This window comes from Octopus bimaculoides, chromosome 12 (assembly GCF_046866305.1).
Source record: "Octopus bimaculoides isolate indiv1 chromosome 12, ASM4686630v1, whole genome shotgun sequence".
NCBI lineage: Eukaryota > Metazoa > Mollusca > Cephalopoda > Octopoda > Octopodidae > Octopus > Octopus bimaculoides.
Genome location: NC_142939.1, coordinates 65,420,387 through 65,440,529, shown reverse-complemented (window position 1 = coordinate 65,440,529; position 20,143 = coordinate 65,420,387). Strand labels below are relative to the sequence as shown.

Below are 20,143 nucleotides of genomic sequence, written 5' to 3'. Positions count from 1 at the left end.
CAATTTGAGACAGAAAAAGAACAACAGACCCACATTTTTTTTTAAATTAAAAAAAATCACATAAGAACAGATAATCTCTCACTCTTTGAATATGTAATGTAATAGCTGCACATGAACATAGAACTGTGTGTATTTCGAATACATTGAAATAGCAGAAAGTGTTAGAAATTTCCTGTAAAGAATATAGACAGTACAACATGAAGGATGAAAGATATTAACAGAGAAATCTGGAAAAGGTAAAAAAAATTGTATTTCATAATTATAGGAAGGTTTCCACAAAAAAAAAAAAGTTGGAGATTTATTTTTATTTGTGATCTAAAAATCAAAAATGATCATAAGGAAATAATCCTTTTTTGGAACAGTGAATCTTGAAGCAGTTAAAGAATAAATATTAGGTTAAAAACCTATTTGAATAGAAAAAGTCAAAAACTGATTTGTCTTTGTAAAAGAAAACGAATAAAATTATAAGAAAAATTGAAAATGCTTTACTAACCTTGAAAACAAACGGTACATCTTCAACAATACTTTCCTTTCTCTGTTTGGCAGCAAGATCTCGGTAAAAGAGATCACCATCCACTAAAAATACATAATAAAATGAAGAACGTTGGAAAAGAGATACAGAGAACAAAAAAAGAAATTTCTGAAGATTAAATACCCAAATGGGCACAAAGCTACCATTCCTAATTAAAATAACCCTTATTAGTCTCTGCACCATTCCTATTTATCTTCTCCAAGAGAATTGGTATCATTCATAGTGAACTATATTAGGGAAAGAGAGATAAAGTAGAAATTAACTACCAACCTGCCTAACACAGCCCCTAGTTCTTAGATAGAAATTCATTTTAAGACTATCTAAATTAAAACCTTCCACCAAAATTTCATGTTTGTTTATGTTCCAAACACTAGCTTTTAAATGACAAAGTTATTTTAATTAAATTCTTTATTATTTTCAAAATTAATTGAAACAAAGGCAGTGTGTCTTATTAGAAATATGATAATGAAATGGCTAAAAGCTATGGCAAGTGAGCTCATTCTAAGGCCCAATTTTGATTCCTGGATGTAACTATTTCACTTCACCTTGGAATGTTGAAGTTTCCCTCCTCCCCTTTCCCTCTCAAATCCTCCTCTCTGGAATGTTGAAGATTCCTTCCTCATGTTCATCTCTCAAATCCCCTCTCTTGAATGTTGAAGATATAAGTTCCTCTAATTTTTACAGCTTCACATCTAGCTTTCCATATTTACAATGGAGGGAATGGTCTATTTGTTGAATCATTTGTTTCTATAGGGAATAATTCTTCCAATTGTTAATTTCTTAACTAGAACGTGGGACTGGACCCACAACCATTTGGTTGGGAAGCCAACTTCTCACCACATAGCCACATACACATACAAAAAAACAAAAACAGTATGGTACAATTTGTGAGTACTTACTTCTAAGATCTCCTGTACTGGCTCTTCGACTGAGAAATGGTGATTCAGAATTGGTTTTCTTTAGAATTGACCTTAATGGCAACTGGAGCGTGTCATAATGGTAGTCTGTGTCCTCTTTCAGATTTAGCTAGAACCAAAAGTTTGATTTATTATAATATCACAACAAAACTGCTAATTTAGTGGAAATAATAGTAGTAGTAGTAGTAGTAGGAGGAGGAGTGATAATAATAATAATAATCCTTTCTATTATAGGCACAAGGCCTGAAATTTTGGAAGAGGGGACTAGTTGATTACATCGACCCTAGTGTGTAACTGATACTTATTCCAATGACCCCGAAAGGATGAAAAGCAAAGTCAACCTCAGCAGAATTTGAACTCAGAATGTAAAGACAGACAAAATGCCACTTAGCATTTTTCCAAGCATGCTAATGATTCTGCCAGATCACCGCCTTGAAGATGGTGATAATAATAATTATTTTTACTATAGAGAGAAGGCCTGAAATTTTGGGTCGGAAAGAGTAAGCCAATTACATCAACCCCAGCACTCAACTAGTACTTGTTTTATCAACCCCAAGAGGATGAAAGGTAAAATATCGACCTCAAGAGAATTTGAACTCAAAACATAACCAGTCAGAAAAATGTTAAGCATTTTGTCTGATACTCAGGTAATTCTACCAGCTTGCCACCTTAATAATAATAATAATAATAATAATAATAATAATAATTCTTTTCACTACAGCCACAAAACTTGAAATTTGGAGGGAGGGGGCTAAGATGATTACATTGGAAAAGTACTCAACTGGTACTTATTTTATCAAACCCTGAAATGACAAAAAGTAAAACTGACCATGGTGGAATTTGAACTCAGAACATAAAGATGTCACTAAGCATTTTGTTTGGCATGCAAGCAATTCTACCAACCTTCACCTTAACAACAATAATAATAATAATAATAACATTGATTTTCTTCTATTGCCATGTGGAGGAAAATGAATGTAATGACAATAAACTAATTGAAGAAGTCAAAGATTATAATCTTAGCAACAATCTAACTAAACAGTAAACTACCATTAAACTTGAGTGAATTACATAATTAATTAATACTAACACAGACTAACGATGGAGCTCTATGATCACTCAACATGCTAGACATTGTAGCTAAATTCTCTAAAATCGCATCCCTATTATCTAAAAAAAAAAAAAAGATGCATTGGGCAACGTAGTCCAAGGACCTTTCACCATGTCATCTACTCTTACTGCTACTGTTCGATTACGGAGAGGGAATGGTGCTGCTTTGGCACTTTTACCTGGATAAGTCATAGCATGCAAAACTTCATTTATAGCTGGTAAGAGAAGAGTTTCACCAATAGTCTGTGGTTTTCCAAATTTTGCAATTAATTTTGAAAGTTTATAAAACAATAACCAACCCCTCCTCTATTTGCCTAGTTTGTTTGGTAAACAACCCAGAAATCCTTTGAGAGTAAGATAGTTCTTAAAATCATTTTTCATTTGGCGAAAACAGTCCCCGTCTTTTCCACCTTTATCTGGATACTTTCTTTTGTAAATGTTCGACCATTCTCAAAGGTGTCATTGTTTCATTTGAGAACATTTTTTTTTCACATATCAAACATAGTAGCAATGGCTCGTTATTTAGAGATGGAATAAATCCATATTTCAAATATTCACTCAAATACTGACTGTACTTTCTTTTTCCACTCAGTCTAAATTTTTTGAAGAGTAAAGTACACAACAATTGTAAATAATATTACAAAACAAAATATAATGGAGGTCACAACATACGAAGAAACAAAGAAAACAAACAAGACTGCACACTTACAAAATACTATTCAAAACATAAATATCATCATTTGCCATCCGCTTTCCATGCTGGCATGGGTTGGACAGTTTGACAGGAGCTGGCTAGGCAGAAGACTGCACCAGGCAGGATTTTTACAACTGAATGCCCTTCCTAATGCCAAATATAACATTAGAAATTCTTCTTCTTCAAACATGTCTTTAGCCACAATATATTCTTATCTCGCATTTTATTTTAATAGCCATTACTAGTTTTATTATGTATAGTATAATTGCAGGAGTGGCTGTATGTTAAGTAGCTTGCTTACCAACCACATGGTTCCAGGTTCAGTCCCACTGTGTGGCACATTGGGCAAGTGTCTTCTACTATAGCTTTGTGAGTGGATTTGGTAGATGGAAACTGAAAGAAGCCTGTCATATATATATATGTATGTATGTGTTTGTCCACCCCACCATCACTTGACAATCGATGTTGGTGTGCTTACGTCCCTTTAACTTACCAGTTCAGCAAAAGAGACCAATAGAATAAGTACTAGGCTTACAAAGAATAAGTCTTGGGGTTAATTTGTTCGACTAAAGGCAGTGCTCCAGCATGGCCACAGTCAAATGACTGAAACAAATAAAAGAATAGGTAAAATTTAGCATGTTATGGTACTTCACCACCCACTAAAGCCTAATGTTCCCCTCAACATGCCCAGCACCCCTTTGGAGATGGTACAACCCATGTTGAAAACTTCTGGTTTAGTCAGACAAATCAACCCTAGGATTTGATTTTTTAAAGCCTGGTGCTTATTCTGTTGGTTGTTTTTGATGAGTTGCTAAGTTACAAGGACGCAAACAAACAAACAAACCCCAGTTGCCAAATGGTGATGGGAGACAAACATAACACAAACACACACATGATGGGCTTCTTTCAGTTTCTGTCTACTAAATCCACTCACAAGATTTTGGTTGGCCCAGGGCTATAGTAGAAGACATTTGCCCAAGGTTCCACACAGTGGGACTGAACTCAGGACCACAGGGTTGGGAAACAAGCTTCTTAACCACACAACCACACTAGTAACTCTACTTGTTTATTTATTCACATTTTTTCCCTCTATTCAGGAAGTAATCAAGTCATTATAAAGTACTTAAAACTCAAAAACCTCAGGGAAAAGACAAGAAAAGGGAGCTAAGTTAGCCACTATCAATAATATGAAACTCAGAACTGAGGTGAACTGTTTTTAATTATGTAAAATATTGGATCTGAAAGGGAAAATCTGGAGAGGGAGAGAGAGAGAAAAAAGAAAAACTTTGGTTTCATCAAAGAAGGAAAACTAAATCCAAAAAAGGTTAGAATAAAGATAAATTGAAAGATAATTTCTGTGGCTTCAAACAGAAAGCAAACTTTAGTCAGAAGAGATATAGAAACCACCATCTGCTTGAAATAGCAGTGAAATCTCCCTCAGATTACATCAAACTGTCTTAGATAAGAACACACTAAGATGTGGTTCTGGGCCTATAGGAAAACAATGTAACAGTCATTGTTAGAATGCTTTTAATCACAGATCTGACCTGGGGCTAAATGACAACAACACAAGTGAACAAGAGGGATTCTATGTGGTTGTTTTGTACGACATGCTAGAAATAGTGACCAAATTTACCTGAGAATTCTACCATTGACAAATATAACAACCTCCTTTGAAAATTCCTACCAAATAATACTTCCAAAGAAAAGAAAAGAAAACATCTCATTCACAGGCTGAAAATGTTCCAGAATACACTGTATATGAAATAAGTTTAATAGACAAGGTAAATACCTCTCCCAAATCAAATATATCAATAAATCCCTTTGATGATACTCTAAGGAAAACTTGCAGGAACCCAAATTAATAAAATCCTTGACAACCCAACCCCTAATGATATTCTTAACCCACAGAAAAACTATTAAAATCACCCTTACCCCATTGCCAAAGAATAATGTAGAAATAAGTAAAATTAAAACAAATAAAAAAAGTAGTAAAAGAAAGAATGGTTTGATAGGAAATTGACCTTTAGCTTAAGTCTGGAAAAAAACAAAAGAAAATACATCAAGTAAATATGTAAAAGAACACAGACAAAAAATATTCCACATGGTAATTGCTCGTACACAAGGATACAGTTGTAGTTACATCGGGGGAAGTAACTACTCAGGCCCTTAGTATTCAAACTAGACATACCCGGTTCAAATATTCTATGTTTTATGCTCAAACTGGCCAGATCTGGCCTCTTACAACCACCCTACAATGTCATTCTAGGAGTAATCAGTTGCTTCATCAGTCTTGAAGCTTTGAGATTAATGTTTGATTAATTCAAGACAATGTGAATAAATAGGGATTACACTTGACAGTAATCTGAATATTAAAGGGTTAAATTAAGGAACTATTTCTCACAGATTCTTTTAACAAAATAAGAGTTTAGATTATTTTTATAAATATTAATTCTTATGAATATTAATTTTTTTTATAAATTTAAATTATAACATGGATTTTAGCTTCATACAAAAATGGTAACATTATATATGATATGGAAACAATATCTTAATCGTAAGTAACTAAAAACTGTTATTCACAGAGAAAAACAAAGTTGAATGAATACATTTCTAATATATTTTAGGAATCTGCTTCCAAAAATCTCACAATATGGATTTATTATTTTTTTGTAGTTTGATAGAGTTGTTATAATATAAATAATAACAACAATAATAAGAATAATAGTATTAATAATAATAATAATAATAATAATAATAATAATAATAATAATAATAATGATAATAGTATTAATAATAATAATAGTATTAATAATAATAATAGTATTAATAATAATAATAATCATAATAGTATTAAAATAATTATAATAATAATTATAATAGTATTATTATTAATAATAATAATAGTAATAATAATAGTATTAATAATAATAATAATATTAATAATAATAATAATAATAGTATTAATAAAAATAATAGCATTAATAATAATAATAATAATAGTATTATTAATAATGATAATAGTAGTAATGATAATAGTAATAATAATAGTAGTATTATTAATAATAATAATAATAATAATAGTATTCATAATAATAATAACAACAACAACAATAGCATTATTAATAATAATAATAATAATAATAATAATAATAATAATATGAATGATGATAATAATATTATTAATAAATATTAACTTTTAGATATAGTGATAATAATTTAAATTATTAATTAATTTGCACATTAAAGAATAAAGAAAAAATCAATAAGCAAATGAGTTAAGTAGATGAGTAGTAGATAACAAATGGGGCGACAACTAGGGCGGGACAACCAGATGTGTAAAATCTACGGAGTAATTTTTAGAGGGTCTGAGGCTTAGATTGAGTAAAGAGCGGATATGTTAAGAATGCATTCAGAGTATAACAAAGGGTAGAGTGTAAGTAGAAGGATAAAATGGGAAAGTAACTTGGAAGAGGCAATATCAGGGTGGGGGGGAGAAAATGAAAAACGGGTAGAAAGAAAAATGTAAGAAGATCAGAATAATAACAGATTTGTAATAAGTACAACAATAACAATAATAATAATCCTTTCTACTAAATGCACAAGGCCTAAATTTTGGAGGAGAGAGAGCCAGTCGATTAGATCGACCCCAGTACACAACTGGCTCTTAATTTATTAACCCTGAAAGGATGAAAGGCAAAGTCAACCTTGGTGGAATTTGAACTTAGAACATAGCAAGGGTGAAATACTGCTAAGCATTTTGTCCAGCGTGCTAAAATTCTGTCAGCTGGCCACCTTAAATAATAATAATAATAATAATGATAATCCTTTCTACAATAGGCACAATAATAATAATAATAATAATAACAATAATAAATCGAAATAACCAATTTATGATGGACTAGATTAAAATGGAGTTATTTTTGTTTTATTTAACTCAGTGCTTCTCAACCAGGGTCCATATAAGATTTTTGGGGGTTCAAGTAACAAAATCGTAAACTGGGGATCCACAATAGTATTTTAAGGGCCCCTGAACAAATTTTTCTTTAGATGTATCTCGTATTGGTATGCATTGCAAGAAACAGCTAGGGTCCTTTCTCTAACATTTTACAGAGTTCAACCTACACAAGTCAATGTGTGAAAAACAAAATAGGGATTTTGAAAGAAGTCTCTATAAAACTAGTTTTTAAACATCGAATGTTTATGGGGGTCCACCAGAATGAAATAGTAATCAAAGGGGTTCATAGGTTGAGAACCCCTGATCCTGTCTATTATATGTGATACAAAAGGCATATTTCCCTGGTGTATATGCATCATTTATGATACATATTACCAGTTTTTTTTTTCAACCATCAGAATAACTTGGAACTTATGAAAGGAGAGCTTTATATTACTCAGAATGTAGTGAGACAAGGGTTAGCTGAAAGTCTGAAAACAAACATAGACGTTTTGGACAAACTTACAAAAATGCTGAGGACAGGCAAAGGATTTAGTGTCTTCATTTTGTAGAAACTATCAAGATTTTTTTAGAGCAAATTATCATCATCATCATCATTGTTTAACGTCTGCTCTCCATGATGGCATGGGTTAGATGGTTTGACTGAAGCTGTTGAGCTGGAGAGGTGCACCAGGATCCAGCCTGATTTGGCATGGTTTCTACAGCTGGATGCCCTTCCTAACGCTAACCACTCCAGGCATATAATGGGTGCTTTTAGGTGCCATTTACATGATACCAACCACAACTACAATCCATGGGTGGGTGCTGTTTACATGGTACTGGCAGCAACCACGACTACGATTCATGGGTGCCATTTGCATGGCAATAACCACAACTCATGAGTGTGAATATTTCAGAAAAAGCATCAAAATTTAAATGCAATATACTAAATCAGAAACTAATATTTATGTCTCACAATATTTTTGATTCAGAATTGGAAGAGAGGGAAATGCTTTTTTGTTTTTATTCTCTCTTGTAAATACAAACAATTTGAATTAATAGCCAGAGCATTCAACGGAGAAACAAAACATGTTAATATAGATACATTATTATACAACTTGGGTTGATAAACTGATTTAAATATTTATTAATTAGAGACATATTGAATTTTTTTTTCTTTTATCATTTTCTGTGAGCAATGCAGAATAGGTACATGCTCTTCATTAGCTGCAAGAATATGGTTCATTGCTTCAAAGAGCAAGGCAGGAGAAAAGAGAAAAAAGGAAAGAATAATAACACACCATTCAAAAAAGAAGTCATTCCTTTTGCAGGTAGGCAGGGGAGAGGGATGTTTATATGTGGGAATTGAGGGGAGGGGGAAAACTGAAATAGAAATTATTGAAATATCAGTTTAGGTTGATAGACAGAGCATTGCAAGTGACATGCAAAATATCACAAGTAATCCTTGGGAATCTGGAAATATTTCAGTGAATCATTTTGTTTCTGATATAAGAAAAATTTAGACAGACAGACAGACTAATTGAAGCTAGGGAAAAATAAGGTTTCTAGTTCTGTTAAATCCCTGTTAGAAAATTTCAATATCAGGATCATTTAAACCACTATCAGAGATTAATCGGTAATGAGACTGAAGGAAAGTGACTCAGGGGAGTGACTATATATACACACATACACATGGTAATGTTTCACATATGTGATGCAGTGCATTGTAAAAGTTTTAATTAATTGAAATTATTCATGCAGTTGGTAGGCAGAAATATGCCCTGAGTGGAGTGGGGCAGGGGCTTAAAGTCTTATAAAAGGGGAAAAAAAAGACCTATTCCAACTAAAAGAGATAACTCCAATAATATCAGTCATTTGAAGTGCCTGAAATCTATATCAACTATAGATTATATATCTATGATATAGAGATAACTTATAGGTTATGCATCAACTATAAGTAGATTATATATCAATCATATAAAAATTATATATAAATTGGTCAATGAAAATGAATTGGAATAGCTCCAAGATATTTCTGGGAAGAATATTTAAATTCCAGCAATTGAAGTCAAAAGTATTACTAAATAAGGTTTAAGACTACAATCAACAACTGGAGTTCTTTAGAAAGTAATATAACAAATAGAGAGAGGGGAATGCAAGAAAGAGAGAGAAAGAGATCAACTAATAATTCTATTAAAGTTTAAATTTAAAGCTGATCTGAATATTCTTACAGATTTTTTTCTGCAAGAAATATCTACCACATTTGTTTTTCATTCATTTTCCCATGCTGTCAAGGGATGGATGAATGCATATGCAACTCATATAAGCTGTACACATTTACTGTGAAAAGCAGATACATTCACTCAAAGTCTCATTTCCCTCAATAACAAGAAAGCAATTTATCTTTTGTTGAGGAATGTCATGTTTGAAACTATTTCTTGTTGGGATATGTCAAGTTTATTGAGATAAATGTGGCTTGCAGAAAATACCAATTCTATTCTTTGGTAGATAATTAACATCATTAACTTGAATAACCATGAAATTTAATTTCACAGTTTAAGGATTAAAGTGGGGGTGAAGCATAATTTTTGAATGATTAATCAGTAATGCAAATCTATAAATTGTTTTCTGTTAGGCAAATAAACCTACTGTAGTGCCAAAAGAGAAAATAGTTGTCATGGTTGTGCTTGGAAATTCATAGAACAGTTGAATTTTGATTTCAGATTTTGGCACAAGACCAGCAACCCCAGTGCTCAACTGGTACTTATTTTATCAACTCCAAAAGGCAAAGTCACCCTTGACAGAATTTGAACTCAGAACATAAAGATGGAGGAAATGTCATTAAGCATTTTAATAACAATTCTGCCAGTTAACTGCCTTTAAACAGTTGAATGTTGGCATAAAATTGCTCCAGGTGATAGTCAAGTCATAAACATTTAGTTTTGTGCTGTACTACAATAGAAATTACTTCCAAAGTTAAAACATCAAAACCATGTCAGGTTAGTTGAATGTCTGAGCTTGTTGGCTGATACATTCATGGATGATTTCATGGTTTACAGGGATGCAATTTCATGTCCTTTACATTCCAGAAAAATAGAATTTGAAAAAAAATAATTAGCAATTAGTAATCAAAAACGGAGAACAAAGCTTTCTCAAATAAATACATCCACAGAGGGCATTAATTAAAAAAAAAAAAATTAATAGGAAAGCGAAATATATATATATATATATATATATATGCATATAGACAAGACCGTTTTGAAGACCAAATAACAGCATTTAAGAAACAGTTTCTGAATCATGCTTTGAAGAGAAGTTGAATTCATGGAAAACATTATGGAGAAGAAGTGTGTTGTGTGTGTGTGTGTGCGCATGCATGCACGTGCACATGAGTGTATCTCTCTGTGTGTATGCACATACATATATATGTATATATATATATATATATATATATATATATATATATATATATAATATTGCTTATATATATATATATATATATATATATATATATACATACAAGCACAAAATGTCTTCATGTACCTGTATTTTTTTTGTTTGTTTGTTTACGTTAATTTTTATATAACTCTGGGGTTTCAAGCAAGCACAACAAATACTGGGTTCTGAAATACCTGTTGCTTATCTGGAAGAAAAGTGTTTTTATGAAATTCATTGGAAGTTAAAAAAAAGAGGAAGATTCATATCAGTGATTTCTTTTTTTTTAGTCTTTTCCAGAAAGAGGAAGCTTTGTGTAGCCACAAACAAAGGAATTTAAGATGGGAAAAAGGGAAGGAAGGAAAAAAATTACTATCAAAGGGTCAAGAATGACGTGCATCATATAAAAGCCCAAACTTTACCGATTTGAGGAAAGAAACATTGCGCTTTCTTTTAAAGCTGCTAGGCCTTAGTCCAGGAGGCAGTCTTTTAAAATGGGGAGGTGATACCTAAAGGAACCAAGATATAGATGTGCACTTTCTAAATAACTATGAAGCTGTAAAAAGCAAGCGACAACAACTTAGATTAATATCAAGCCAAATGTGTGAAACACAAATTTATATATATACACACACACACACACACACACACACATGCACATTATATACATACATATGTGTGATATATGTGTGTGTGTGTATATATATATATATATATATATATATATATATATGCACAGACATACACTCACACATTATATATATAGCTGTAAAACTACCTTTCTCTTTATAAATGTCCTAGAAATTTCACACTGCCTTGGTTTTGTTGTCTCATTTTATTTAACACACACACACACACACACATATAATAAACATAGTATATACTATTTTATGAGCTACTAATAGTTTCATGTGACACAAACAACTCAGTCTGGTGCCTTCATGCAATCCTCAGACTCTGACCACATGGCATAAAAAGCTATAACATCTGTTATAGCTTGTTATGCCATGTGGAAAGAGCCTGAGAATTGCATGAAGGCACAGGATGCGTTATAAAATACTGAGTTGCTTTCACCGCATGAAACTATTAGTAGCTCATAAAAATATATACTGTGTTTGTTATGTAATATTTATCTCCCACCAGATGGAGTACATTTTTGTTGATCTTACCACCATGGAACAGTACACTATATATATATATATATATATATATATATATATATATATATATATATATATATATATGACAACTTTTGTAAACTTCCAGATGGTCTTTTTAACTCACCATTTAGATGTTCTTTATAACTTTCAGATTGCAGTGTTCCAGAAATAAGAACTATTTCACGTTCTCTCAAAACTTTATAGAAAAATTCTTATGACATCAACAAAATACAATTTTCACTGGTAAGAATAAATTTTCTAAAATGGATAGAAAAATTTGAAAGATTACTTTGGTCCAATGACAGAACATCTGTCATGTCTGCAGGGGAGATGGATTTGAATCCCATGGGCAGCCTTTCACTTATTTTTTATCCAAAAGTGTTTTTCAGCCTAATATTTACACACTTATTTATGGCTTTTATATACATACATACATATATATATATACATACATATATATATATATATATATATATATATATATATATATATATATGCCGCAGGCATTGCTGTGTAGGAAGAAGCTTGCTTCCCAACCACATAGTTCCAGGTTCAGTCCCACTGTGTGGAACCTTAGGCAAATGTCTTCTACTATAGCCGCAAGCTGACCAAAGCCTTGTGAATTGATTTGGTAAACAGAAATTGAAAGAAGCCTGTCGTGTGTATATATATATATATATATATATACATGTATGTATATACATATATATATGTATATGTTTTTTGTGTGTGTGTCTTTGTGTCTGTGTTTGTCCCCCCCCCCCCCCATCATTGCTTGACAACCAGTGCTGGTGTGTTTACATCCCCGTAACCTAGCTATTTGGCAAGGTGCCTGATAGAATAAGTACTTGGCTTAAAAATAAACCCTGGGGTCAATTTGTTCAACAATAAACACTTCAAGGCAGTGCTCCAGCATGGCTGCAGTCAAATGGCTGAAACAAATAAAAGAATATATATACAAGGGGAAGCCAAATATTGTCCACACTTTCGCCATAACATATCTTTATTACTGTCACACTGCCTTTTGTGCATGTGTGCTTATAGTTGGTACTATTGTGGTCAAGTGATTGAAGTTTGAGGTTGACAGTGCCACTTTTCTGTCTGGCTTTACAGTGTAAGCATGGCCCCCTCCTCTAGGAATGTGCACTAAAAGAGAACAAAGATCTGTGATCCAGTTTCTCTGGTCGGAAGGTCTTGTATCAGGTGCTGAAATTTATCAGAGGCTTTTAACATAATACAGGGACAGTGCACTAGTGCGAAGAAGTGTGTATGACTGGATCAAGAAGTTTAAAATAAGCCGGACAAGCGTGAAGTATGAAGAGGGAGCAGGACACCCATCAACTGCCACCAATGACGAGAAGATTCAACAAGCTCGAAGATGGTAATGGTGAACCAGCGAGTTATCATCGATGTGGTTGTGTATGTAGCTGTATGCATATGGGTATGTAGCTGTATGCATATGGGCATGTGCAAGTACATAAATATGTGTGTGTATATGTGCATACATAGTGGACTGTATGTGTATATGTGCTGACAGTGATTTCGTGCTTATAGATATACCTCGTCTATCTCTTCACAACAAGTGACTGTGGTTTTCTGTTTTTTCTTCTGAACAAGAAAATAAAATTCACATTCACACAGAGATTCATTGGAAGGAAAAATATTAAAATTCTAACAAATTCTCATTTGAAACAACAAGAATTCCATGGGTCTCTTCTTTGCTGAGTGACTCACACCAAAGAGAGTGACTTTGACATCTTTAATAACAACACAGAAACAGGATTTAGGCATGGCTATGTGGTTAAGTATGTAGCTTCATAACTATGTAGCCTCAGGTTCAAGCCCACTATGCAGCATCTTTGGTGAGTCTCTTCTTACTATGGCCTCAGGTTGGTCAAAGCCTTATAAATAAAATTTGGTTGACAGAAACCAGCAGCAATTATTTTTTTAAAACTGGACCAATTCTAATTAGATATAATTATAATGCATTAAAATTTTCAGTTTCCCAGACACTAATTTTATTATTACAATTACATCATGGAAAATATATATATTAACCGTTCAAAAACTCACTGTTAACTTTACTTACACATTTATTATTTGGAGTCAAAATTTTCGTTGCACCATGACTTGGTCAGTGTGATAAAAATTTTGACCCCCAAATAATAATGGTTAAAGTGAAGCTAACAGTTTTTGTGTGTTTTTAAATGGCTAATGTCTTCTAATGCTTGTTTCCTTCATCCTTGTTTACAAGTAAAAAAACATTTTCACTTGTAACTTCACTCCCTGAAACATGTATGACAATGGTGGTGGTGGTGGTGGTGGTGGTGGCAGCAGCAAACACCACCACCATCATCACCATCATTACTATCATCATTGTTACATCTGCATTTTTTATGCAGGGACTGAATGAGACTTTGTCCAGCAGTTTTTTCTTTTTTTTTTTTTTTTACAACCAGATGCCCGTCCTGAAACTTTGCAGAGAATTACACCGAGTTATTCTAAAAGCCAGGAGATGGCCAATTATGCACTCTTTTGTTTCCCCCAAAGACATAAGAGAAGCAACGAAAAAAAAGGTAATACCATAATGAGAGCAGTGAAGAACTTGAAACTATATACAGAAGATTAGCAATAAGAAGGAAACTTCTTAAAAGAAAAGTGAAGCCCCATCTTGAAGAGAAAAGAATAGCAATGAGAAAGCAACACCTGAAAAAAAACAAAAAAACAGCAAAGCCCCGTCTTCAGAAAATTAGCAATAAGAAAGCATAAACCCAAAGAAGCAATAAAGCCTCAAAGTGAATTCCCAAAGAGAAGGTAAAATCTTAAAGAGAAAAGTAAATCGTCAACAGAGAAAAATATCTATCTACATATACATATATATATATGTATGTATGTATGTATGTATGTATGTATATATATATATATATATATATATATATATATATATATATATATATATATATATATATGTTTAGCTATTGTCAAGCAGAAATTTACTTTAAAAAAAAATTATAAAGCATAATAGAACAAGGTTACGTACATATTGTCCAGATGAGGGCTGAAATCGGTGAGACACTAGTATATATAGTGTATATATGTATATGTGTGTATATATGTAGATATAGCATATATGGTAATATGTTGGTAACAAATGGTGGACAATAATAGAAAAAATATTAGAGCTATTTGCAGCGGCAATTCCAACCAATCAACATAGCTAATTGAATTAGTTACTGGTATTGATTTCTCAAACATGCATTATATATATCTTTTACACACAGAATATATAACGAATGCGATCGTCATTCTTATAATTAATTTTCACAGCCTACAGCTTTCATATATTTGAATCATTTCAGTTCATCTGCACAGGTGCATATGTGCATGCATATGTTTATAAGACCAGAACTTATCTGCAGCTCTTGGTGGCCCAAATCGGATATGCAATCTATGTGGGTGTCTTTTCAAAACATTGCCTGGTTTAAAAAGCCACATCAGATACCATGATGGTTCTAAGGTGTAGGTACAGGAGGTACATGAAGTATAAATAAGAATTGAAGACTGAAAGTGTTAGTATTACATTTATATTATAAATAATATGTGACAACTCCATTCTTCATGGTGTATTTAGATAAAGATACTTATAGCCAGCCTGTGGGATTATTTTGGGTTTCACATCCATAAAGTGCTTAGATTTAGAACATTTCTTACATTTTTACAGTTGTCACATATTATTTATAATATAAATGTAATACTAACACTTTTGGTCTTCAATTGTTATTTATACTTCATGACTGATGTTAAACATCCAGATTTTCTGTTTGTGTGAAACTAATGTTTCTACTGAAGAAATTCTCTTTCCTTAACAACTGGACAGCCAGTGTTTACAGGAATACTGCCTGAGGTAACCATCGGGATTCCTGGATCCCTTCTCACTTGTGACACACACACACACACACACACACACACACACACACACACACACACACACACACACACACACAGTGTCTGTGCAGTACTCCCTCCATCAAATCAACATTTTTTGTATAGGGAATAGTGTACCACATGTCAGATGTTGACATCACAGTACAATGTTACATGAAATGTTTTGTGCAAGAATAGAATGCAGCACTTGGTCCAGGAATTAAAACCATCATCTCACAATCTTGAAGGCAGCACCTAACCACTAGGCCATGCACCCTCACCTATATGTCATCATTATATATATATACATATATATATACACATGCATACATACATATATATACTTATAATTATACATACACAGACATGACAGAAGTAAATATACACTCCATAAAACATCGTTTTATGTTTATTCGAACTTATAAAGGTTTATATCTTTTATTAATCAACATGTCTATGTTTCAGGTTCTATATGTGACTGTTTAATAATGCCATATACAAAAGAAGTCTTGGAACTGTCTGAATTTCGAAGTGGCTGTATTGTGGGTCATTCTGAAGGTGGACTTAGTCATCGTAAAATCACAGAAAACCTTGGGATTCCACTTTCAACAGTTAATAGAGTGATTGTGCACAAATCAACCAGGGCCCTCTGACAGGACCCTTCTCTTTGCTAAGAGAAGTGTGGCGGATAATCTTCGTTGCAAGGCCTCTGACATAGCAGAACAAGTTGATGTCAGTCCCAGAACAGCTACCAGGTATCTCCACAAACTTAGTTACAATGGCAGAGCAGCAAGAAGGAAGCTACTTCTTCGACTAGCCAACATCAAGCAGAGAAAATATTGGGCCAGTGAGATGGTGGAAAGGCCACTAGCATTTTGGGACAATCATATTCTCTGATAAATCCAGATTTGCTGTATTTTCTGACAGTGATCAAGTGGGGGTCTGGTGATTCTGTGGTCAAGAATTTGATGTGAAAAGATTGCAGTTTGGGGAGCAATTTGGAGCAATAGTTGATCAGAGCTGGTGGAGTGAGAGGGAAACATAAACTCAGGTTGATATGTGTCCATATTGCAGAAAGAACTCCTTCCAATCTTCTCCAGTGGTGAAATGATTAAAGAAGACTCTTTATTTATGGAAGATGGAGCTCCTTGTCACATGGCTAAAATGACCCAAGATTTGTTGGATGAGAATGGCATTAAAAAGCTTCCATGGCCAAGCCAGTCACCAGATATAAACCCTATTGAACATCTCTGGGACATAATGGAGAGGACACTTTGTAAAAAGAACAGGAAATGTGTCAAGGCCGACAGGAAGCGGTGCAGCTTCCTAGGTCTAACCAACAGTAGTATTATTCCCTTCATGGGACTGTCACATTAAGTTGACAGCATACAACTATTTCAAAAAGCACTTTGTTGAACTCAGTTTTAACATTGCATGCACACATACATATGTTGTGTGTGAGTGTGTGTGTGTGCATACATTCATATATGATGATATGTGCATATACACACACGTGTTCACACACACACACACATATGTATGCTTGTATGTATGTATTTATATATCTTGATATGTGCATGTGTGTGTATGTATGTATATCATCATCATCATCGTTTAATGTCTGTTGTCCATGGGCTGGACAGTTTGATCAGTTTGAAATCTGGGAAGCTTATATATATATATATATATATATATATATATATATATATATATATATATAAATATATGAATATATACATACATGTATACACACACACATGTAAATATGTATATGTTTGTGTATGTATTATATATGTCAATATGCGTATGCGTGCATTACACACACACACACCTCACACATGTACATAAATATAGATACATATGAAATTCTTGCACAACTTACTAAACTATGGTGCAGCTTCTGTTTCATTTCTTTCCGTTCTGGTTCCGCTGGAATGGTGTCTTGTTCATCAAGATTTCCATCAAATTCAGTTCCAGTCTCATCTACTTTGGTCACCACAAACCGTGGTATTGGCTGTGGCAACTTTGCTGAGGAATTTTTGCGAACGATTGACGGTGAGGATGTTTTTCTAAACCTCCCTGGAGACGGTGGAGGGGAGAGCGTATGCGACGATGGTTTCCGATCATTCAGCAAAGTCTGGTTGCTGCTTAGATGTAACCATAGCAACCGTTCCAACTCAAATCGTTGAATGGAACCAAGAAGAATCATTGATTCTGCAAAAAAAATTTTATGAAATTAAATGAGATTTTTTTTTTTAAAGGCATAACAGATATTTTGTTTCTCATTGTAATCATCGTTTTAAAATCCACTTTTCTATGCTTGCATGGGTGAGACTGAGTTTACTGAGGCAAATTTTCTATAGCTGGATGCCTTTCCTGTTACACACCCTCACCCATTTCCAAGCAAGGTAATATTTCACCCATGACCAGACATATTATCCATGGAAGACAGGAAACAAATACCACTTGAATGATGGTGATACTCTTTTAAAACTGTCACACGATGTCAAGACAAGGAAGCACACAAACACACACACATACATATGTACACACAACAGGATTCCACACAGTTTCCACCTGCCAAATCCACTCACAAGGCTTTGGTTAGCCCGAAGTTATAGTAGAAGACACTTGCCCAAGGTGGCAAGCAGTGGAACTGAACCCAAGACCACATGGTTGGGAAGCAAGCTTTACAACCACACAGCCATGCCTGCATCTATCTGTGTAAAAAAGGGTAATGGGTAAAGACCCCCTTCAACCATGAATACCCATAGGATTGCACCTAGAAAGTTCCCCTCCAAAGCACAAATCTGGGCAAGGTTATTTATGGAAGTCCAGCTATCACCCATGCATACCAGCCTCCCCCTCTCCATGCCACCGATGTTATCCAAGGGAAAGGCAAAGGGGCCAATACAGTTTCGCACCAGTGAATCACAACTCATTTCTACAACTTGGTGAACTGGAGCAATGTGAAATAAAGTGTCTTGCTCAAGAACACAACACACAGCCCCTGTTCAATGCATTCATATACAGGTGCATGCATTGACATTACCGTATGAGTGGACAGTGGTCACAAGTTTCAGTGTACTTTGATGTGTTTTTGTGTGTGTGTGTGTGTGCGTGTGCGTGTGTGTGTGTGCATGATTTTGTGTGTGTGTGTGTGTGTACAATAAGAGCAATGCTGATGTTGCTATAGTCATCACAAACCAAACCAAGGATCGACACAAAGGAGTCTGGTTACTTACCAGGAGTATCCACAAGTGGGTAAGATTTGAAGGATGAGTTAGTGAGTAACTCCTGCAGATCGTAATATGTCGATACGAATGTGATATAACTGATATCTTTTATCATGATGTCTTCAACAAATACAGTCCAAGCACTAGATTAAGAAAAAAATAACAGAAATAAAAGGAAAACAACAGACATTTTTAGGGTAAACATTTGTGCGCTGAAGGCTTTGCTTTACTCCATTTCTAAATACAAGAGTTGATGTCCCTTTAAGAGATGAAACAGCTCTATAGGTGTTTTGGCCCCTTCTGCTGTGACACAAGAGTTGCCTGTGGTTACCCACCAATGTGGCCAACAAAACTCCCACACAACAGCATAGGCTGTGTTGAGTCAGATGGTGTGACTCTTGACCAGTTGTTTCTACCATCCTCAATGTTTATTCATGCTGTACCACTTCTATCTTGAGTCAACAAACGAAGATTCCTCAAAATAGGGAATGGTAGGGAAATTTTTATTTGCTACAAGTGAAAGCTTGCCAACTCTAATAATAATAATAATAATAATAATAATAATAATAATAATAATAATAATAATAATAATAACTGAGCAAATATAAAGATCTTGAAATAGAAATTAGCAAAATGTGGAACCTGAAGACTAAAACAATACCTATTGTCATAGGTGCCCTGGGAATGACAGCGAATCGGGCTGATTACTACCTAGCTCAGATACCAGGAAACCCCAAAATGGCTGAAGTTCAAAAGATAGTGCTCATGGGAACTGCCCATATCCTACGTAAAATACTGTCTATGTGATCTCAAATTTTAAAATAAACACATAATTTTCTTATGGTTTCTTAAACATTCTCTAGAACAACACTATGTACAAATCGAAATATATGGTACCCTAGGCATAACACCTACATGAACTTCTAACTTGTCTGTTGAGGTCTCTGGGTGAGACTTGGATCCAACTTGTACAAATGCAAAGCAAAAGTCAAACATAAAATAATAATAATAATGTAGGCATTATTATTTAAAACAGTTATGTTTTCAAATTATGTCCTACCACTTTACGAATTCAGTTCTAATGACTAAAAGCCAATGCTACTATTGACGAATTTCAAAACCGGGTTAACCAGAATTCTAAACAATTTGTTTCAAATGCAATTTTTAAGACTTGGCATGGAAACATCTATAACTGAAA

At 33.7% G+C, this 20,143-nt stretch overlaps 1 protein-coding gene across 14 annotated transcripts in view; it reads right to left on the bottom strand.

The window, feature by feature from the left end:
* LOC106884491 (chloride channel protein 2) overlaps positions 1-20,143 on the bottom strand; it is a 153,886-nt gene that overhangs the window by 18,365 nt on the left and 115,378 nt on the right. For 4 of the 14 annotated variants that reach the window (XM_089361229.1, XM_014935909.3, XM_089361230.1 and 1 more), the window contains exons 17-20: positions 18,955-19,088; positions 17,592-17,923; positions 1,432-1,558; positions 494-576 (exon numbers count right to left, since the gene is read on the bottom strand). In XM_089361229.1, coding sequence (XP_089217355.1) covers positions 494-576; positions 1,432-1,558; positions 17,592-17,923; positions 18,955-19,088 — 676 coding nt within the window. Of the gene's footprint in view, positions 1-493; positions 577-1,431; positions 1,559-11,047; positions 11,135-13,345; positions 13,394-14,825; positions 14,844-17,591; positions 17,924-18,954; positions 19,089-20,143 lie in introns of all 14 variants that reach the window. The other 10 variants (XM_052972228.2, XM_052972230.2, XM_052972229.2 and 7 more) reach the window with 4 other exon arrangements.